This window comes from Dermacentor albipictus, chromosome 1 (assembly GCF_038994185.2).
Source record: "Dermacentor albipictus isolate Rhodes 1998 colony chromosome 1, USDA_Dalb.pri_finalv2, whole genome shotgun sequence".
NCBI classification, from domain to species: domain Eukaryota; kingdom Metazoa; phylum Arthropoda; class Arachnida; order Ixodida; family Ixodidae; genus Dermacentor; species Dermacentor albipictus.
In genome coordinates this window covers 130,928,357-130,948,898 of record NC_091821.1, presented here as the reverse complement: position 1 = coordinate 130,948,898, position 20,542 = coordinate 130,928,357, and the positions used below count along the sequence as shown (strand labels likewise).

The 20,542-nt window shown below is 41.4% G+C and overlaps 3 protein-coding genes across 10 annotated transcripts in view; 1 reads left to right on the top strand and 2 right to left on the bottom strand.

The window, feature by feature from the left end:
- Nucleotides 1-1,014, bottom strand: part of LOC135896832 (meckelin) — a 54,990-nt gene extending 53,976 nt beyond the window's left edge. For both annotated transcript variants that reach the window (XM_065425312.1, XM_065425313.1), the window contains exon 1: nt 744-1,014. In XM_065425312.1, the coding sequence (XP_065281384.1) occupies nt 744-921 (178 nt within the window). In that variant the 5' untranslated portion in view covers nt 922-1,014. The remainder of the gene's footprint in view (nt 1-743) is intronic.
- A 280-nt stretch (nt 1,015-1,294) lies between these two features.
- On the top strand, nt 1,295-13,526 carry Tcs3 (Probable tRNA N6-adenosine threonylcarbamoyltransferase Tcs3). 2 transcript variants are annotated; one of them, XR_010562831.1, is made up of 12 exons: nt 1,295-1,566; nt 1,793-1,912; nt 2,034-2,135; nt 2,459-2,532; nt 4,670-4,765; nt 6,853-6,902; nt 6,970-7,048; nt 7,159-7,258; nt 7,363-7,419; nt 8,360-8,435; nt 11,357-11,474; nt 13,421-13,526. XR_010562831.1 is itself a non-coding variant. In XM_065425337.1 (12 exons), the coding sequence occupies exons 1-12, from the start codon at nt 1,452-1,454 to the stop codon at nt 13,458-13,460; spliced, it is 1,008 nt and encodes a 335-aa protein (XP_065281409.1). In that variant the 5' UTR covers nt 1,295-1,451; the 3' UTR covers nt 13,461-13,526. The 2 variants fall into 2 exon arrangements, 1 of the variants encoding a protein (XP_065281409.1); XM_065425337.1 differs by having other exon boundaries at nt 11,376-11,474.
- Nucleotides 13,527-13,665: 139 nt separating this feature from the next.
- MYPT-75D (Myosin phosphatase targeting subunit 75D) overlaps nt 13,666-20,542 on the bottom strand; it is a 410,236-nt gene continuing 403,359 nt past the window's right edge. For 5 of the 6 annotated variants that reach the window (XR_010562827.1, XR_010562826.1, XR_010562829.2 and 2 more), the window contains 2 exons: nt 17,317-20,031; nt 13,666-16,522 (listed from right to left, as the gene is read on the bottom strand). Coding sequence is in view for 1 of the 6 variants with exons in the window: in XM_065425335.1 (XP_065281407.1) it covers nt 19,693-20,031 (339 nt within the window). In the remaining 5 variants the exon portion in view is untranslated. Of the gene's footprint in view, nt 16,523-17,245; nt 20,032-20,542 lie in introns of those variants that run through there. The other variant, XM_065425335.1, reaches the window with a different exon arrangement.

Sequence of the window (20,542 nt, the reverse complement as noted above, 5' to 3'; positions counted from 1 at the left end):
AAACACCGTCAATCAATCAGCTTGTTATCCTGGCCAGTCTAAGTACGGATAAGGAGAGACGGGTCGGTGAGAGTAATAAGACCCAACTGTAAAGCACTCTTGTAAAGCTTTCATGTTGAACTGAAGAACTGGTAAACAGCGTTAAACGTGAAGGACTACAACTGCCAAACAGCATTAAACGCAACATTTTCCTTCACAGCCGCCATGGCAGGCAATTTGAGGACGAGGTATGAACTGGATCTTGTGAGAAGCCTCACGATCTATGACCATATTCACTAACAAGCCTTAACACGAACCATTGGAAAGGCGTGTAGCAGCCCACAGAATGTTACAAGTACTTGTAATAATTGTGGCAGCCACATCACCATGTGCACGAATAAAAAAATAAACATTAGAACAAAGAGAACGGCCGACCAAAAATATTGTCACACGCACATGATGCGGTCGAGACCGAACAAAGAAGTGGAAAGCTTAGCAACGAAAGTACTCAGATGTTTCGAGCTGCTGCGAACAATGACATTCACTTTCATGATTGCAAACGCTTGCTATGACGGAAAAACACAGAACGGCGCTCAAAAACGCGAGTGTTAAGTGATGCGGCGCTCTTCGCAGCGCAGGGTGCTTTCCTGCACAACTAGTATGCAGGGTGTCATGCGACTGCTGTTTGCTAGCCCGCTCACAGCATTCCTAAACAGGTACAAAAACTAAGGAAACAGTTGCAGAGAGCCAAGAGCTCTACAAACCATCTTTCGACGCTACTTGCATGTGTTCCTGTCCCCTGTTGGCGCCACATTTGACACACGAAAGAGCGACAATGTCGAAATAGCTCGAGTTGTCGCACTCGCTAGGCGTGTGGTAAGTACTCAGGTACCGTGAGTCGATGACAGCTATGAAGGTCCACATAGGAATTATGAACAGCATTCCCTCAAGTCGCAATTAGCGTATTTCCAACTTAAAAGACGAAGCATTTCGCGAACACCGCCATCCACGGCTCCCAAGCATGCTTTTGTTGACTGTTAACCATTCCATTAGCAACCGTTGCTATGCACATGGTGGCCAAGCATTGGCCAAGCGACCAAAGTGGCCATGACGTCACCGGTTCTCTTGAAGCGGGCCAAGCGGGTACAGTGACGTCATACCACAATATTTTATTAACTATCAGCTATAAACCACAATATATAAGCACTTCTTTAAATTTTTAATAATAAAATTTTATAATAGATATGCCCACGTTGTGCTTCAATAAAAATGTCCACCAGTGAAAACTAGCCAATACTAGCCAAGCAAGCGCGAAGACAGCATTTTTGAGCGTGGCGGGGTGGCGGCGCCGTGCGCCGTGCCACTACTGTGAGTAGAGTGTACAAGAGCGAAGTAAACCCCGAAGCGGTGCTAGAGTGTAGCACTGCAAAGAATGCAAAGTTGACTGATTGTTAATCCTTGTAGAAGTCAACATGACTGTAGCGATCGGCTTCGAAGGGAGCGCGAACAAGTTGGGAGTTGGTATAATACGCGATGGCGAGGTTCTGTCAAATCCCCGAGTAACTTACATTACTCCACCAGGTGAAGGTATGTTGCTGATTATTTCTAAATAATTTCTTTTCTAGTGAAACGGCGTGTCATTTGTGCCAGTAATTGCCATGTTCAAATACCTTCGATAATTTGGCGTGCAGAATTAGTGAGCCGCGAATGACATTACTCGGGTGAATCCTAAAATTCATGGATGTGAAGAGCTTGCCTATCCCGAACTCGCAGCTCTGGTTCTTTCTGTTGAGTAACTTTTCCGCTGTTTTAGGGTTTCAGCCGAGAGACACAGCTCTGCACCACCGAGCACACATTTTAGACGTTCTTGAGAAAGCACTCCAAGAAGCAAACGTGACGCCAAATGAAATCGACGTTGTATGCTACACTAAAGGCAAGTTAACTGCCACACATACATTTGAATCTTCTCCCTCAGTAACAAAAAAGAGCGGAAAGCTTTCATCGGTCTACTACATATACTTGTCTTCTTTTTCTTTTCTTTTTTTTTTCCCAAGGACCCGGTATGGGAGCTCCTCTGGTATCTGTTGCCGTGGTTGCAAGAACAGTTGCACAGCTATGGAACAAGCCAATTATAGGTGTCAACCACTGCATTGGTCGTATCCTTCTTGCGTTTTTGAAAGGATGCTGATCAGTGTTTCATTGCAGAGCAATTCGTTTCTTGGAAGATTAAAGAATATCAACTAACTACCACCTCCTTTGCCATGCAGTCTCCTTCAAGCCCCGTCATTTTCTTCCTTGTTGATTATAACGGGAGTGCAAATGGGACGGTGACACACGGAAGGGAAGCACACAGGACAAGCACTTGTCCTGTGTGCTTCCATTCTGTGTGCCGCCGTCTCATTCGCGCTGCCGTTAAAATAAACATCAATCAATGCGCCCAGTTTTAAACATTTTGCTTCCTTGACGCTCTGCATTCAAGACATCGAAATGGGGCGCCTAATTACTGGAGCTTCTAACCCGGCTGTACTATATGTGAGCGGTGGCAACACTCAGGTGAACGACCTCAATAGTTCTGTCAGCATGTGCATAAATGTGCTAGTTCGCGCACGTTGTGTAGAAAACAATGCAAAAGACCAGAGGGAGACACTAAGATAACATGACCTCCAGCTTTGTCGACTGCTTTGCAACTTGCAAAAGAAAAAAAAAGAATTATGCTGCTGTTGGTGTTTATTTTATTTTTTTGCCAACACGTCCAAAACTGCAGTAATGTAACAGAAAAAAATTTTGTTTACCTTTTTTTATTAAATTATTCAAAAAGTTTTCTAGAATAGCTCATGCCAGATCCTTGGCAGATTTTTTTTTTTCATAGTCGCAGTTTACCACTTTATTTGCTTTTTCTGCTGACAGCTTCATCATTTATCTGTTGCCATAAGCTAGAACAAGTTTTTCTAGGTAGCTTTGTCTTTATTTAAGTTATAGCGCCAATTCTAATTTTATTTCCTATGCCAGCATTAGCATTGCAGAAATTTCTTTAAGCAGACCCTGTGTCCTCGTTCAGTCTTTGTAGATTCAGCCATTGTGAATTCGCTATAGAAGTTCTATTTAGAATACAACAGTTGCAGCTGCAAGTATTCCTCCAAATTGATAGTGTTTACGCCTTGAAAAGAAAGTATATGTAAGACACAATACTGAAGTCTGAAAAAATGCAGTGCAGAATTAAAAAGCATAATATGACTATTGAACTCCATGTGTCTGGAATGCATTTACTAAAACCTAACCTCTTGGGAAATGAAACTGAAGCTGGCTGTGGAAAAGCTATTATATTAAATTATTTAGGGCACTCCGAGGCTTGTGAATATTTTTCTGGGGCTTAGAGGTCTCAAATTCTCATTTAACACAAAAATTAAGAGTTGAAAGTGCCCGTCAGTACTCCTTTAATACAGACCCTTTCTGCGTGATTGCACTAGTGTCATGATTTTGATCCTTGGAAGTATCCATTAAGGGCACGTCACTTCCTTCAGTGCATGCAGTGCTATCGTCCTGGTCTCATTTACTGATAAATCTTCTTGCTTTGAGCTTTTTGTTCTGTTTGGGGGATAAATAATTTGGTAATGCTAGTGAACAAGAAAAAAGAGGGTTTACTGAGGGGCCCGCTTTTTACTAATCATATCATAAGAAGCCAACAAACAAGGACAACACAAGTGAAATTACTTGTACTGACTAATTGAATTAAAGAAATTATAAATGAATGACAGTGAAAGTGGATGAAATAACAACTTGTCACAGGCGGGGAACGATCCCACGTCTTCGCATTACGCGTGCATTGCTCTAACCAATTGAGCTACCGCGGCGTCGTTTCCCCATCCACTTTCTTGGGTATTTATGTTTTTACTACTAGAACTAACTTTGGGAGTGTTAGCCAGCGCCACCACTCGCAAGCCTTGGTGGCAGATGTGGAACATCCTTTCTGCTGCAGGTGTCACGAGTATGTGATCTTTTCGGGTGAAGGCAACTGGTCAATGAACCCACACGTGCTACCTGAAGGCATCAACGTTGCCGGATTCGACACCCTCATTATGTAATGAACGAAAAGAAAGGGGGTTAACCGAGGGGCCTGATCTTTAATCATCATAAGAAGCCAACAAACAATGACACCAAGTACAACACAGGGGAAATTACTTGTACTTACTAATGCTACTTGGTAATGCTAAGTGAGGTGTGCAAGGTAGTGTGGAATAACGGCAGCCACATTCATGGAAACCAAGATGCTACAAGCAAATAGGCAACATACACAATTCACATAGTTTTATCACAGTTCTAGTTTTATTGCCTAAAATCAGCTGGATGCCCTGAATGTGAAAGCAAGGATTCTATGATGGCTGTCAGTCACTGAATGGTAACTTTTTCACAAAATCTTTTTATGGTTATGCCATCAATCCCATTAAAAGTCTGCCTGTAGGGTTCACCATTGTGATTGTCAGTACATATCTTTCAATATTCAGAGTACTTTAAGCACCCATATGGTTTGAGCGTAACCACTTATGCCCTTCTTAAATTCTTGGTTTCAAAAGTGGTTTGGTCTCTCATTTAATGCCTGTGTTAGCAGTCTGCGGTGTTGTGAAATGGTTCTGTTGACAGCATACTGGTGGTGTCAGGTCTCAGAAGTTTCGGGGGTCTTTTTCTTTTTTAGATAATAGCATACAGTGAGAAGTGCTATAGGATTTTTGGAGAGACTATTGACATTGCTGTTGGAAATTGCCTGGACAGGTTTGCAAGAGTCCTGAAAGTAAGTCAGAGCAGTGACTCACTAGCTTTCCATGCTTATATTATGGAACATTTTATGTCATTTTGTGTTTGACCGGACATGACTTATAAACATGAACAGGGCTGACCTGTTGCTTCCTTCGCCAGCTGACATTATTTTAAGTGACGTTTAAGCCATGGCCGAGTTCATGCTTGCATCCCTTTCTCAACCTGCGAGATTTGTTCTAGTTTGGTCTCTTATGTATTATGTAGCAGCCAAAGTGATCCCACTATGTCACTTCATTTCTTGCAAGCAACACTTCAATATAAGCAACAGAATACAGGATTAATCACCTGCCATCTGCTGCTGACTTATTTACAATGGTTAATTCAGCCTTCCTTGTGATTTAGCTGTATTCAAATGTCACAACAAATTGTGCCTTTGCTGCCTGAGCAATTCTGTTAATTCTAACCAATTTTGCTTGTCCCACTAAGGTCAAATTAACAAAAGTCAGCTTTATAATTTTGTGACAATAGTTGCAGAAAAAAAGAAGCAGATGGAGAACACGAAACTTAGATATTTTATTGTGTAGTAATGTTTACTGGCAGTAGCACACTAAGTGTTATGTTATTTGTTTATAAAGAAAGCTAGAAGTACTGAACCATAGGGATAAACTGAGGGTATTTTCTCTTGCTTAGGCACTTCATGTCTGAGCCTGATAATTTTTTCCCTCTAGCTCTCATATTACCTTTGTAGCATGATCCTGAATATTGCATAAAGCATGTTTCTAGGCAAAAAAAATTCACAAATGTTGTATGCTTAAGAATGTTTAGTATGCATTAATTAATACGACTAACATTGGACCATACACCTATGTTTAAAAATTTTCATTATTAAAAAATATATATAATACAGAGGAGTGTTGAGAGCAGTAACTTCAGCTTATGCTGTGTCAGAAGACTCAGGTGCCAAGCCGATTAATAAAATATTATTAAATAATTACTGTTGTCCACAGAAGTAACTAAATCTTTATATATGCATTAAAAATTTCCCACGTTTATGACTGTTATGTAAAAGATATTGTTACGGTATGTGTGATCACATCTGCGGAAGTGAAAAAAAAATAATTGAAGTGTTGGAACAAGAGAAGGACGCCTACTGAACAGACACTGTTTGTTTCATGACACTACAATATCATGCTTTTGGCTTGCTGTGTAAGAAATCAACATTTGCTACGAAGGCATTGAATGGGTTGTGATGTTATTAATCTTTCCTGTCTGTAAAGGGGCAATGCAAAAGGTAAGTAAGCAGCTGAGTAGGGTGTGTTTAAATATGGACTGCTATATTTCTTAACCTGGCAGCATATGGAGCACTTGATTAGGTGGATTGGCTGAAGATAGTTACTTTGCAGCACATTACCTTGCCAAGCATATTGAGGAGCAAAAGAAATGTAGGACTGGGTTCAATTTTCAGTGGGCCTAGGCCCACAGTGGGGATGTTCACATGTGTGTACAATCAAATGAAATCCTTTGCAACATTAAAGATATGGCAGGCACCATACTTTGGACAGCCTAGCCCTGATGTGTGAATGAACTAATGCAAGCAAGTGCAGTGAAGCTTACAAGTGAGTGAGCGAGCGTGCATGCTTGTATTGGGGGGGGTGCATACTGTTAGTCATCGTTCAGCTTGCTCATTGCACGATCTGCTGCCTTTTCATGGGTGCATTCTAGCAGTACAGCAGGTTCTTTGTCTGCCATGTAAAAAGTGTTTGTTATTGAGCTTAGTAAAATTATTCAATATTCTTCTAAGTGGTGTAAAATGAGGCCCAGTAGTTTACACGTTCATACGAAGTGAATGTTTTCACAGATTTCCATGCACTTTAGGTATTATTGGTCAGTTCTTGCTAGCACAGTGCAATTGTGTAACTTTTAGGGCTATTTTGGCACTTGTAAGCACCAAACATGCATAGAGTTTCACTTTTACCTTGTTTATTTCTGTCAGCTGACTTTGTGGAGAAAAGTAGTACGAATTGCTACTGCAAGCAGCACATTGTGCTTATTTGGTTGCTGGTTGCAGTAAGTTTTTCTGTCTATATAACCTGTCCTCAACATTTTTAACCATTTTTGCAGCTCTCGAATGATCCAAGTCCTGGCTACAACATAGAGCAAATGGCAAAAAAGTAAGGCACAAGATGCACGGCTGCCTTGGGTCTAGGAATATGAACATTTGTTTTTGGCTTATCGTAGGGGCACCAAACTGGTTCCACTCCCGTACGTTGTCAAAGGCATGGACGTCTCATTTTCAGGATTGCTCTCCTTCATTGAGGTTTGCCAGCCATGCTCTCCGTCTGTTTTACCATCCTGCAGTTTACACAGTTTTCCAATGTCAAGTTTGTACGCCATGAGAAAATCCAAACTGTGCATACTGCATTTCAGGAGAAAGCGGAGTCTCTCTTAAGTGAGGGTCAGTGCACAGCTGAAGACCTGTGTTTTTCTTTACAAGAGACCGTCTTTGCAATGCTTGTTGAAACTACAGGTAAATGTGATCAGTAAAGCCAACATTATTTTGAGGCATATTTTTGGGGTTGTTTTTGAATGCACATTCTTGCATAGAGTATCTTTCCTTCTTTCTTTTTCTAGAAAGGGCCATGGCTCACACTGGTTCTGATGAAGTACTCATTGTTGGAGGAGTTGGCTGTAAGTAAGAAGCTGTGAACTTGCCATACTGTGCAAAATAGGAAAGACTAACAACAACAAAGTGCGAGGATGCATGGTCAGACATCGGAAACCTTACGTCGCTTGTGGTGAAGGTGTCGTGTATCAAGTTCCCTTGTCATGCGGGAACCACTATATCGGACAAACTGATAGGTGCTTGAACGAGCGCCTTATGGAACATGTTCATAATATCAGGTATAGGCGAGGAGGAGCACTTGCTGATCAAAAATTGTACAAGCCGTTGCTTGATAAATATGTTGTCATAGGAAGGAGCAAAGACAGCGTAACTCGAGAAATCATTGAAGCTGAAAAAATAGACTAGGACGCACATCTGTGAGCACACCTATTTTCCTCTGCAATAAAGAGCTGGCGTTTCTGAGACACTGATACCGGTTGTATAAGCAATATGTCCTTCTTCGGGCTTATAAAAGTGATGTATGTGAAAAATAACATTTGTTGGAAGTTAGCACGTGTACTGTTTGTGTGTATGCGAATTTTACTGTCTCGTCCTCCGCACACTATTCACTTATATTTAAATCATGCACCAACAAGCCCAAAAAGCTATGCTCCCAAAGTAGAATTATGTTGCATGCATGTGCTGTTCATTTACGGCAGCTATACATTTTTTTTTATGCCTTTTGTCAGCACTACAACAAACTCTCAAAAAGGCAGAACAAAGAGAGACTGAATGTTCACCAACATCTCTTTCACTGTTCATGTATGGTTCTATATTTTTGTGCTGCTGTTAAGCTGTTGACTATCATTCATTCTTGGAAGTCTTCACTTTCAAAGGGTGTGCACAATATACCTCAAACATAAATTGCACTTGCTTTAGAGCTACAGGACTTGCATGTGTAAGTGTGCACTGAAAAAAAAAATGCAAATTAACATTTGTGCAATATTTTTTTTTCTCTGCTCCTAGGTAATAAGAGACTACAGGAAATGATGGGAATCATGGCTCAAGAACGCAATGCCAAATTATTTGCCACGGATGAGAGGTATACCTTGCATCTGTGGGCTCTACCAATGTACAGGGTCCATTATGAAAGTAATGTGCATTTTCTGGGAAAAATAGATTTACTGACTGGACCTGTACAAATCGTTGAAATTCTTCAAAATACTCTCCCCCAGCATCAATACACTTGCGCAGACGTGTCTGCCACACCTGGAAGGCACCTTGAAAGTCCTCGACGGGAATGTCTCTCAGGAACGCTGTAACATGCTTTTGGATGTTTTCCACGGTCTCCCAATGCTTTCTTTTCAGCGCTCTCTTCAGTCGGGGAAACAAAAAGATGTCGCACAAGCCAGGTCGGGACTGTAAGGGGGATGGGGGACTACCGGGGTGTTCCTCCGGGCCAGGAAGTTGGTAACGATGAATGACGTGTGGCTGGGGGCATTGTCATGGTGGAGCTTGTCCATGTCTTTGATGTCAGCCCTCACATGCGTGACCTGGCGTTTCAATCCCTTGAGCACCTCCAGGTAAAAGGCTGAGTTGACAGTTTCTCCCTGCGGTACAAACTCAATATGGACGATTCCTCGGGCGTCAAAGACGACAGTGTGCATCATTTTGATGCGAGACTTTCTCATTCGCGCTTTCTTGGGGCGGGGGATAATTTTGTGTGCCACTCGCTGCTCTGCTTTTTCGATTCTGGGTCGTACTCGAACATCCAGGATTTGTCTCCTGTTACGACAGAGTTAAAAAAGTCCACCTCATCTTGAATCAAATTTAAGAATTCTTGACAGCGCAAAACTTGGAGTTCTTTCTGATCTTCCTTCAACACTTTCAGCACAAGTTTTGTGCAGACCTTGCGAATTTGCAGGTCCTCGGTCACTATCCCATGTACGGCAAATGTGGCCAAGTGTAGGGTGTCAGCAAAGCAATTTGCTGGATGCTCAATCGATGCTCTGAACGCAAAACTTCGTGCACACAATCCATGTTTTCGTCAGTTCTGGTCATTGTTGGCCGTCCAGAACAGCGTTTGTCAGCGACCTCTTCCCGGCCCTCCTTGAACGCCTTGTGCCACCTCCCGAACTGTGACCTTGAAATACAGTCGTCCTTGAAGGCCTCTTGAAGCATCTGGAATGTTCGGTTGCATTCTTCCCAACCTTCATGCAAAACTTGATAGCGTATCGCTGTTCAAGTGAACGCTCCATTGCCGTGTTAACCGCTCACACTGCTCCGAGTAAACTGGCGACCGGCTGCGTTGGCAGGACTGAACCCTTGCTATATTTCCCAAGCGGTTTTACCGCACTGCCATGGATAGTCGCGTCATAATAAAATAAAGCGCATTACTTTCATAATGGACCCTACTATCACTATCACAATGGATTACTATCAACTATGCAATACCAGCCCTAAAATTTTACTTGTTGCTTACAGTCCCCCACTTCCAGCAGTTCAGGGTCCACATTCTTAATAACCGTTTCTAGTAGTGCTTATCTACATTTTTATGTGATGCACAATGCTTCACATATAGCAATGCACATTTGTTCATGCTGTGATGTTTCCACCATTTAAATTATTAATACACTCAACTATGGATTATGAAAAAAAAAGCAACACTAGTAAGTGTGCTCCCACAGATTTTCCCACATCCACTTTCACTGGTCAATACTGGTCAGTGTTCAACAGATACAGCTCTACACATACCGGTAAAGAAAGGATGCATGTGTCATACCGTTCAGCTGAAACAGAATGAAAACTCGCTGTACAGCATTTTGGCATTTCATTATGTCAAGCACTATTAGTTTGGCCATGAATGAAGGCAGCGCAAAAAATTGCTGTAGCTTTGCAGTGCTGGCTGCCCAGCATCAAACAGTGTGCAGCAGTGGCCTAACAACCAGCAGTGCGTTTGCAATAATGAGGCCAGTCAGTTCACCTACTTTACTGGTAACTTAGTGGCCACTTTCATTTTTGGTCACAAATCATATGTCAGCCCTTTGGTTAGAGCATTTCTACAGGGGAAAAAAAATGCTGCTGACAAATGTACATTTATTGAACACAGTGTAGTGTTTAGGAGTGTCTGCAGCATCAATTTTATGGCATACTATCAGCCCCAACTTAAATTTGAATTCATGATAGAATGTGTAAGCGTGACTGAATAGGGACGTAGAAAGAAATACGCACACACACAGGGGACAGCGCTGCTTTCAGCTATAGATTTTTATTTTTGCACGACCGATAAATATATACTGAACAAGTGGAAACAAAAGAGACAAACATTCAGTAGTGCATATAGAAAAACTACATGCATCGAAGGCATGATGAAAACATACACTGCAATAGTTACAGCGATAAACCAACAAATTGTATCTCGTTCAGATGACACTGAAGGCTTGCTTACTCGCCTTTCCTCTCATTTCACAATTTCATAGGCCTCCACGATTTCCCTTGTCAACCTACTATGAGCATTATACAAAAGAGAAGTACTTTCAAACATTGGATTGCAGCCACAATTTGGGAAATGAATGCCCAAATGGCCCAAGATTACTTTGGTGTTGTTGTATTGATGCTCCTTCAGTCTCTGATTGATGCATCTGCCAGTTTGACTTTTTCATGCATACAACTCTCTGGTTAAAATTTGTAAATTGTAATATGTGCCATAAGGTGATTAGTTAAACTTGATAAGTGAGTTTTTGTTAATTAGTCAATTAGCATTTCAATTTTTTGTGCAAGTAAAGTCCGCCTCTTCGACTAGACCAGCTCATGGACTAGAATTGTGCTACCTGCCACAGGCAATTTTTTCTTTTTATTATTTGAAAGTGTTCACTGAAACACCTGGTATATTATAAACTGCAAATGTGAAAGAAAAAGTCTTGCTCATACAGTATGTTCAGGTAACAGTGGCAAGCTGTGTTCTTAAATATTTTTGTTGAAGTGTTTCGGTTACGAATAACTGGCCTGTTCATCTCGTAACAGACGCACAAATTTTGTGCAGATTTTGCATCGATAATGGAGCAATGATTGCTCAAGCTGGCTGGGAAATGTTTCGATCGGGCCAAGTAACCCCCTTTGAAGAAACGACCTGCACACAACGGTAACTTATACATGATTATTTCTGACCTGTACTTGCTGGTTGCAATGCTTAGACAGTAGTAAAAACTAAATGCAGTTTGATTATTCCACACAAGTTACAGTTTAGTGAAATTTCCAGCACTCTTGTTAGGCGGTAATGCATATGGAATAGGGGTGTGCGAATACTTATTTTTGAGACTGAATCGAATATGAATAGAGTAGTGTCAAAGGCGAATCGAATCAAATATAGAATACTTTTGAAATTATGAATAGCTGTTATCACAATTAATATAAAGCAAAATGCACATCCCAGTAATCTGAATGTTGGCAAGTTTCTGTCATTACATAGCTTGTTATGTGGTGGTGTTTATTATATGCTCAGATGGAGCATTAGGAGCAAACAAGCAGTTTCTTCGCATGCACAGAGCTCTTCACAGTGTGCGAATGTTTGCTATACATAATGTAAAGCATGGCTACCTAAGCGACATAGCCTGCTCCACTATGCTAGTTCTCATGTTTTATGAGTATACTATGCCCATGGGGGTGAAAATTTACGGCACTGTTGGTCCAATTTTATGTTTATTTAAGTGCAGTTGATGTTTTGAAATATGAAGAGTATTTTAAAAAATATTCGAATTTCCAAATAGTGACAATTCGATTCGAAGACCAAATTGAATATGACACTATTCAATTTGTTATTCGAAATTTTCAAATATTCACGCACCCTTATATGGGATGACTGATGTATGCCAAGGTGGGAGCTTGGGCAAGTTGGCAATTCAATTCACAGGCAACACACAACTAGAATGTGTGGCGTCTGCGTGCACCATTTGTAGAGAACTTTTTTTGATGCCTGGTTGAAATAAATTATGTTGCTGCATCAGTATCAAACCTTGCTCATCAAGTCATTTCCGGGGTTGGCATATTCAAGCAGTCATGCAAGACAACAGCGAAACATCACTGAACATAAACAGGCTTCAGTGGTGACCACGAAACCCAATTGGGTCCTCTTATTCTCGTAATACAGCTTTAAATAACTTTTTTCACACCCTTGGTGGAATAGTTTGTGAACCATTGAACTTGTTATACACCTTATTTACTTTCATAATTCTCGCACCATGCACGTTGGCCATCAAAAATTTTTTTTCTTTCCTCGAGTAATTGTCACACGCTCGAAAATCGCTGCAGCAACTGTCGTCTGCTTGTTCAAGTCGGTGACAATGGTAGCACGTAGAAGCAAAGCACACTGTCATTGCATGCAACCACAATCCAATCGAAACCTCAAGTGGCAAGGTTTCCGTAATTTTGTGAAGTTCCAAGTTGCATGTGGACAGGTAAGGCCGGCGTTGTTTGTCTTTGTGTCACTTTGCCATAGGGCAATATGGAAGCTACATGGCTCGTTTCAAGCTGAAGCCTGGCATCAGTGTCGATAGTGGTGATGCAACTAGTGACGAAACAATAAGCAGTGTTGGAGGAGACACAGACCCTGAATATAGCGGCCCAGAATCGCATTATTAGTTTAGTGACTGCAGCTTCAGCTACTGTCCGCTAATAAAGGGCCTTTGCAATTCCTGCTAGTGTAGACCCTCTCTCACTACAAAAGTTGCTGGGTTGTAATATCTTGAGCTTACAGTGGCTGGTGTGAGAACAGCAATTTACAGCCCCTTCACTTGCCATTTTTCTGCTTAGCACCTAGAACCTTTCCTCGGAAAATTTTCCCCATGCACTTATCGCACCACCCCAACTTCGGATAAAGTTTGTGTGAAAGAAGTGCGAGAATTATGCAAGTAAATAGAGCACCAGAGGTATCGCTAGTGCTAGCAGCAGTACAAAGGTGGCACCTTTGCTAGTATTTGCTAGAAATTTCTTCAGGAGAATTGTGTACCCCAACTCAGTGGCATAAAGCTACTCATTGGTATGTTAATTCAACCAACCTGTTACCTTATGCATTTTTCATGTCTTTTTCAGGTATCGAACTGATGAAGTTGAGGTGTCATGGAGAGACTGAGCTTATCTTGTATGATAGGTACTTTGAAAGCCTTGTTTTAATAAACACAAACTGTTTGCTACAGAAGTTCAACTATTGCAGTATATTTGCCTGCACAAAAGCACCATTGTAAATGTGGCAGGATAGGATCTGGATAGAGATTATTTTCATGAAGCTCAACTATTAATTCAGAAAAGAGTTGTAAAGAGAATAATACCACAACAAACAGTATTCCCAGGTTTTATTCATGGCCTTCTAAAGAGAGAAGAAAGTGCACAAGTTACAGAAACACTCTGCTACAGCTGCACAGCAGAGTACACGCCGAAAGGAAAAAATCCATATCGGCTGGAGAGCTGGTCAAGAATTCACGGAAAACTAACACAGTTGCTGTAATCGTCACGAACACAATATGAGCTGCCAGCCCATTTTAAAAGGCTCCAATCAGCCTAAAACTTTTCATGCTTCTGTCACACTGCTGTGCAATACGTAATCAGGAACACGTCTGACGATGCTTGACAACAACTGCTCAAAATTAGATACAGCAGGTTACATTTGAGGTGGTAGCCATAACTACCACCGGCTGATTGCAACATGGCAGTTTTACAGTGGATTCTGTCAACTGTTGCTACGTTGGCAACAATTGTGTGCCACTGTCACAGCAGCTTGAGGACTTCCAGTTTGTTGGCAACACAATCCGATGAGTACTCCCAAACAGTGCATGTAGCAATGTACAAAGATACGCTCATGCACGGACTGTTAGCTAAAAGGACATCAATATGTGTGCAGATCAAACGAGCTTGTCGCATCACACAGTCTAGACATTAAGCTGATTGGTACCAGCTGGCTATGGGTGCTTGCAGCAAGGCAGTGATTTACTGCACTTGAAAGGCCACTACTTAGGGCAGTGCAGTCGTCCGAAATGACACTGTCTTTGACCAGTACGCACTAGTACAAACCGCGGCACAACTACTGCCTTATGTAACCAGCCTAAAAGTACCGCAAGCAAGATGCCAAAAAGGACCCACACTATGCCTGCAGATGAATATTTGTCTCTGGCCTTTATAAACTTGGTGGTTAAAACTTGTTGGCACCAACCAGGATGGCATCTAAAGAAGCTTTGGCTAGACCTGGTGATACTTCAAACACCCAAACTGGAATGCTGCTAACATGCTCAGACTAATTGTCACTAGGTTCATCTTTTGGTAGCATAGGCATAACAATGTCATTGCAGACATATATGCCACACAAAAAAAAAAAAATCGTATATGTGTTCAACATTTTCATCAAATAGTGTGCCCTTCCTACAGTGTTTCTTTTCTGCGAACAGAAGGGGAAAAACATCACTCAGATGAAGAAATTTTCTCCCTTGCAACAAAAGCAAAAAAACAATGTTCCCCAAGAACAACGTATCTGAAAAAAAAAATTCTGGTTTCTATTTGGCAGCCTTTCACAATCCTGGGCATGTCTGTCTGGTGGAATGATGAAAGTTTCTTATTTTAAAATATAATATAATGCTTACGACTGCTGCACTAGACATCAAAATGTAGCATAAACACAACAAAACAAGGTTTATATCTTTAAGACTACAGAGCATGCAGCTTCTCTGCTGTTTGGCTATATTTATACATATTACACAGAAAAGAAATGCTGGCAAAAAAATGCCAGGAGGATTGAAAAAAAAAAGGTTATTCAGGCCAGCACATACCGGGAAAACAGTCATCCTAAATTATGGAGAGCCACACTTTGTGGTAAAAGATTTCAGCAGTAAACCCATCTAACTCTATACAGCTGTCAAGAGACAGGTCAACAAGGTGCAGTGTTCACAACATTCTGCATCTCTTACAATGGTCCCACTGAGGACAAGACACTTCACAGCTCCAACATTCTCAAAGAATTGAAGCTTAGTGAAGCAAACAAGCAATAACTTGTCACCCACACAGTTCTCCATGGAAGTATGTTCAGAGTTGCAATTAAAATTGACCTACAGTGTACAACTCTACATTTAGTCAACATGAGTAAGCTAATGGCTGGCTAGCTAGTAGTGCCGACTGTACACAATAGATGAAAGGATTAGTTAAAACACTACTACTAAACACGTTCATGGAAAATACGCGGCAGCATAGGGTACATGTGTGTATTTTTGAAGCTCAAACCAGCCCCTACATATCATGTGCGTTAAAGCGAAGCACTTAGCTCTGAAATGCCCACTGAAGTGCCATTTGAAGCAAAAATGACCCATTCATTACTTTAAAATTAAAAAAGAAATTGCCACCGAAGTACAAACTTTGTGCGTTCAATGATGCTAGTGTTAGGTTATTTTTAGCTGTCACATGTTTAATAATTTTCCTATGTCAGAAATGCCCCAGCTTCACCATCATCTGAAGCAAGACTGAAGGGCACAAAGGCTCTAAACAAGCCATACTGTTTAGTGCCTCTTATACCTGTCCTGAAATACAGCTGCTCACTGACTTCGAAGGTTAAAATAGCAATAATCTTTCACAGTGCAGACAAGATTGACTCTTATTAGAAAGAAAATGTTCTAACTACTTTAGAAATCCAGTTCCAAAGCAGAAAAATAAAGCTTGAGATGCACTAGGATTACTACCAATGCTACATCCCCAACTTGCATGATTAATGAACACTGGCATCGGCCTGAACAAGCTAGTACCCGCAACAGAGGAAGCCATCCACTATGTTTGCCACACACAATTTCATCAATCAACACTGTACAGGCTATTCTCTTCCAATCACACAGTGTACGTCATCTAGAGCACTGGGCAGTTAACGTGAAACTTTGTATACTGGAGCACCATACATGTATTGGCAATCGGTCTATAAACAAAGGAGTCTGAAAGAGGCACGAAAGAGAACTATTAAACATTGCACTTCTGTAATGGTAAGTATGTCATACTTACTATAATTTGAGGGTTGCAGAGCAAGCCAGGAAATATGCAGAGACACAAAAAAAATATATATATGTTTATGTGTGTAACAACACTAGCCTGAAGTTCCTGTTCCCATGATGTCAAATTATGACAGTGGCTGCTGGGTGATAGTCAATTACCCACATTGGAGGATTAACCCTTTGAAGGTTTTTGCCGTACATGTACGTCGGCGGTTTTCTGTCCCGCAAGGTCTTTGCCGTACGGGTACGGTTTCGACCCTCCGTTTGAAATTTCGCGCCATAATGACGATGCACGCTCACTGGGAGGTGCTGCCACCTCTTAGGACTTACAAGAAGCGTTTGAAATTCGTGCTACCTTCTTGGGGAGATAAACATAACTGACTTCTAGCTTCAGCGCGTCGTCGCGCAGACTGCGGCAACACCCCTTTTGCGGTTTCGGTTTCGCCGCGTGATCGCAACGGAGGCGCGCGAAACGTAATTTTTCTCTTTGTCGGCACTCTCTTGCAGATGCTGTGGAAGTTTATTTCTATCTTGATTGGCGCTGCTCATAGCTTGTTTATAACGCCGCTCGCGAGGTATTCTCGCTTTCAGCGGCAACGCGGTTTCGGTTCCGCTGCAACGGAGGCGCGCGAAACGTGATTTTTATCTTTGTCGGCACGCTATCGCAGGGGCGGCGGAAGTTGATTTCTATCTTGATTGGCACTGCTCTTAGCTCGTTTATCACCGCCGTTCATGAGGTATTCTCGCTCTCTGCGGCTGTTCGGGGACTCGTGTTTCAAGGATACCACACTCTGAAATACTATTGAACATTTTGCAGTTCTGAGTGATGCCAACACCAAAATACTGTTCCTAATTTTTTTTTACTATTTTTTCCCGACTTTATACATCTTGGACATTCAAGATCCGCAATAAAATAATTTGACCCCCTGGGAAAGTTTTCTTCAAAACAATTCGACCCTCAAAGGGTTAAACTGCATTCCAATGCGATCAAAAGCTCGCGAGCTGTAGCTGCTGGGAACTCTTCCTATATGAATGCACAAAAATGGTAAACATCCATGAAAATGCCATGAGATACATGACATCACATTGGTGTCACAATTTGAGCACAAAATTCAAAAAGTAAAAGCTTGAATTTTTTTCCACTCTAGCTATCAATACAAGCCAAATTTCAAAACAAAACTAGCTTAAATCTTTCTATAGTGTTAGACGAGTTTGTTAATTTGCTCTTGCCAAGTGCGTTATGGATAGAGGCTACTGTTTAGAATGGCAATGTCTAGTAAACCAAGGTAAAATGGTTTATACAGAATGCAGATTGGTAGGAATATTTATGTGGAGTGTAGTGAGGACTTGTCATGTGGCATAAGCATGTGGACCAGAGAAAGTGCAACAGCCCCATTCTTCTTTTCTAAACACTTGTATATGAAACAAGATGCTGCATTTACACTATAAAGTAGAACCTCATTACTACACTTCTTAGATGAGCACTTAAAAAAGATTGAATGGTATCGGGAATATGTAACATCCAAGAACACTTGTGGCAATGGTACAAATGAGGCAAAAAGTTACTCTTACACAGAACTTTATTTTAAGTTTGGTAGAAAGCAAATTAACTATTGCAAACCCATTACGTAAAACTTGCTTTTGCTACTTGGCTGGCAGTTACATTAAACATTTTTGGAGCGGTTGTAGCAATGAATCACACTAAATGAAGCTTACAATTTCCATCTGGCATGTGTGTCAAATAACAATAACCGCCTCTTTTTGAGCACACACAGTTCTTTCGTCAGTTTCCACACAGCTGTGTATATCAAAATAGCTGTGCAAGGTATCGAAGGTCACAATAGTGACAGTTAATGCAAGCACCGCTGATTGATGATGCCATGTCAGTGGTGCACTGTTGCAGTTTTTGGACGTAACCGGGAAGCTAATACGAATTACCCTATGGTAACTAGATGGAACCAGCATTTTCAGAGCCTAAGAACAGGGAATACATAACATACCGGAATGTATCAACGAGGTTCTACTTGCATTCTGATTGGAAGCCAAACAGAAAATGTCCCGAGATAATCTCAGTACTTCTGTTCTTCAGGCACGATGTCATTAGCTGCATATGCATTAATAAACCCCCATGTAAAGAAAAAATGGTGGTGGCCATGTCAACAACATGCCGTAATGCAAAGTGAAAAGTCATTGTGACACCTTGTCTGAACTGTGAATTCATCTACGTGCAACAGGACCAAATTAGTTCCACTGCCTACTTTGACAGAAAAAGCCTTTCCATTGTAAAACATACCATATTAAATGCATTTTCGCTGCTGTACAAAACAAATTCACTTTCCAGTCACTTGTAAAGCTGCAACAACCACTTGAACTTTAACATCAAGCTTGGCAACGAGACAGTGTTTAACCGATTCCTTTGCAATAAAACAGCTGTAAAGGCAACAGGCAAGACTGCAGCAGCATTATATTACTTTTATGGAATGGTTCACTTTTCAAAGGTAGTGTTGGTACCTAAAGGATGCAGAACCTGTGAAATCCACAAAACCAGGGTTTGCAGTCCCAATTTCATTTTCACTTTGCTCTAGGCTGTGTGCCTAAGCTGTGGTAAAGTTCACTTCTTTCATGGAAAATGTCCTAATAATCTTTTGGTGCTGGTAGTTTGTTTAAACTTTCGATATGTGGAAAGTTCAGATGCCTGCTATATAATCTTATTATAAGGTACAGCGTAAAGAAAAGCTTCACTCTAATGCAGACATGATTTCCGAAAAAAATCGCACACTACTGCTGGCAAAAAACTTAACCACTCACTATGGCTTGAATATATCGCATATATGTCCCTTTGAGCATCTCCGGTACAAATCCACTCGTTGTAAAAATGTGCTGGTACAAGGAGCACACAATGAACTGAAGCAAAAATAAATTGTCCATTGGCACATTTACCTGCACTTTGGACTTAATTCACTGAATGTCCTTTACGTTTTGTTTACATGAAAGCCCATCACAAAATGCCAAAAAATTTGGACAGTGGCTTTCATCGTATTAGGCTGCCTGGAATTACAACAACCTCTAGAAGGAAAAGTATAAGCATTTTTCTGGACAACACGTCGTGTATCATATATTGGCACATGCGCACCTGGGGTGACCTATCACTAGCTTCTCTAACCGGAACCATTACCCACCATGAAGCTCACTGCGGTCGCGAGCACAAGCACCGTGTTTCGCGTCATCGCAACGTCGAAAATGTTGAGAAGTGCAAATGCTTTTGCAAGTGCATTGTTTGACAACTCAAAGGTAAATATCTTTTTTTTTTCTTTTTTTTTTCTTTTCTTCGCTGTCCTTTTGGCATCATCACATGACAGCACAACAGTCCTTACGGTGCGGTTCACCCACTATCTCTGAAGGATCGCTACGAAAACGCCGAAGGGACGTCGATGGTGATGGAGGAGCTTCGTAGCTCGGTTTTCGAACAGTGGCACTGAAATGGTGCTGGTGCCCATTCTGTCCCAGTGCTGTGGCAGACGCTGCCATTTTGCCAACTATTTCCTGTTGCTGTGAGGCAGACAGTGTTAGGGAGCCACGACTGTTTCGAAGGTCGGCCCTGTGTTTCTTCAAGTCTGAGAGTGTTCCATTCTGAGGTGAGAAGCCTACAGATGCTTGTTGAGTGTTCACGGTCACGTGGATTTCCACCTGCATTGCAAAATGACATTCTAATGCTTTAGCTACCTTCATCGGACAGCTATGGATTAAATGCACACATTTTGGTTTTTCACAGACAGTCAACATATGCAAAAGTTGCACATTCAATGGACACTAAAGGCAAACAATAAGCAAGCATTATGAAACATAGTTCCAGCGCACATTTGGACACGGACGAGAAGAGAAGGACAACACGAACGCCAGACTTCAACTTTCTTTCTCTTTCTCTCCTCGTCCGTGTCCAAATGTGCGCTGGAACTATGTTTCATAATGCTAATCATAACCAACTAGCCCAGCTGTCCATACTAAACAATAAGCAAGCTAGACTACTAAGTTACTCCCATGGAACAGCAAATGTCATTTTCCAAGGAGGGAGCTTAGATAAACAAAGGCGATGGAAAAATGAAGCAAAAGAAGGGTAGCTACGGCACCTTTGAATTCTCATGGTAGCCAACATCAGAGGCTCTGATGTACCATGTACAGAGCGAAGGACGAGGTCTAA

Excerpts from the sequence above, each read along its gene's own strand:
- Tcs3 (XM_065425337.1), top strand. The coding sequence starts at position 1,452 with ATGACTGTAGCGATCGGCTTCGAAGGGAGCGCGAACAAGTTGGGAGTT. Across the intron at positions 1,567-1,792 it reads CATTACTCCACCAGGTGAAG|GGTTTCAGCCGAGAGACACA; the intron begins GTATGTTGCTGA and ends CCGCTGTTTTAG. Across the intron at positions 2,533-4,669 it reads TGAGCGGTGGCAACACTCAG|ATAATAGCATACAGTGAGAA; the intron begins GTGAACGACCTC and ends TTTCTTTTTTAG.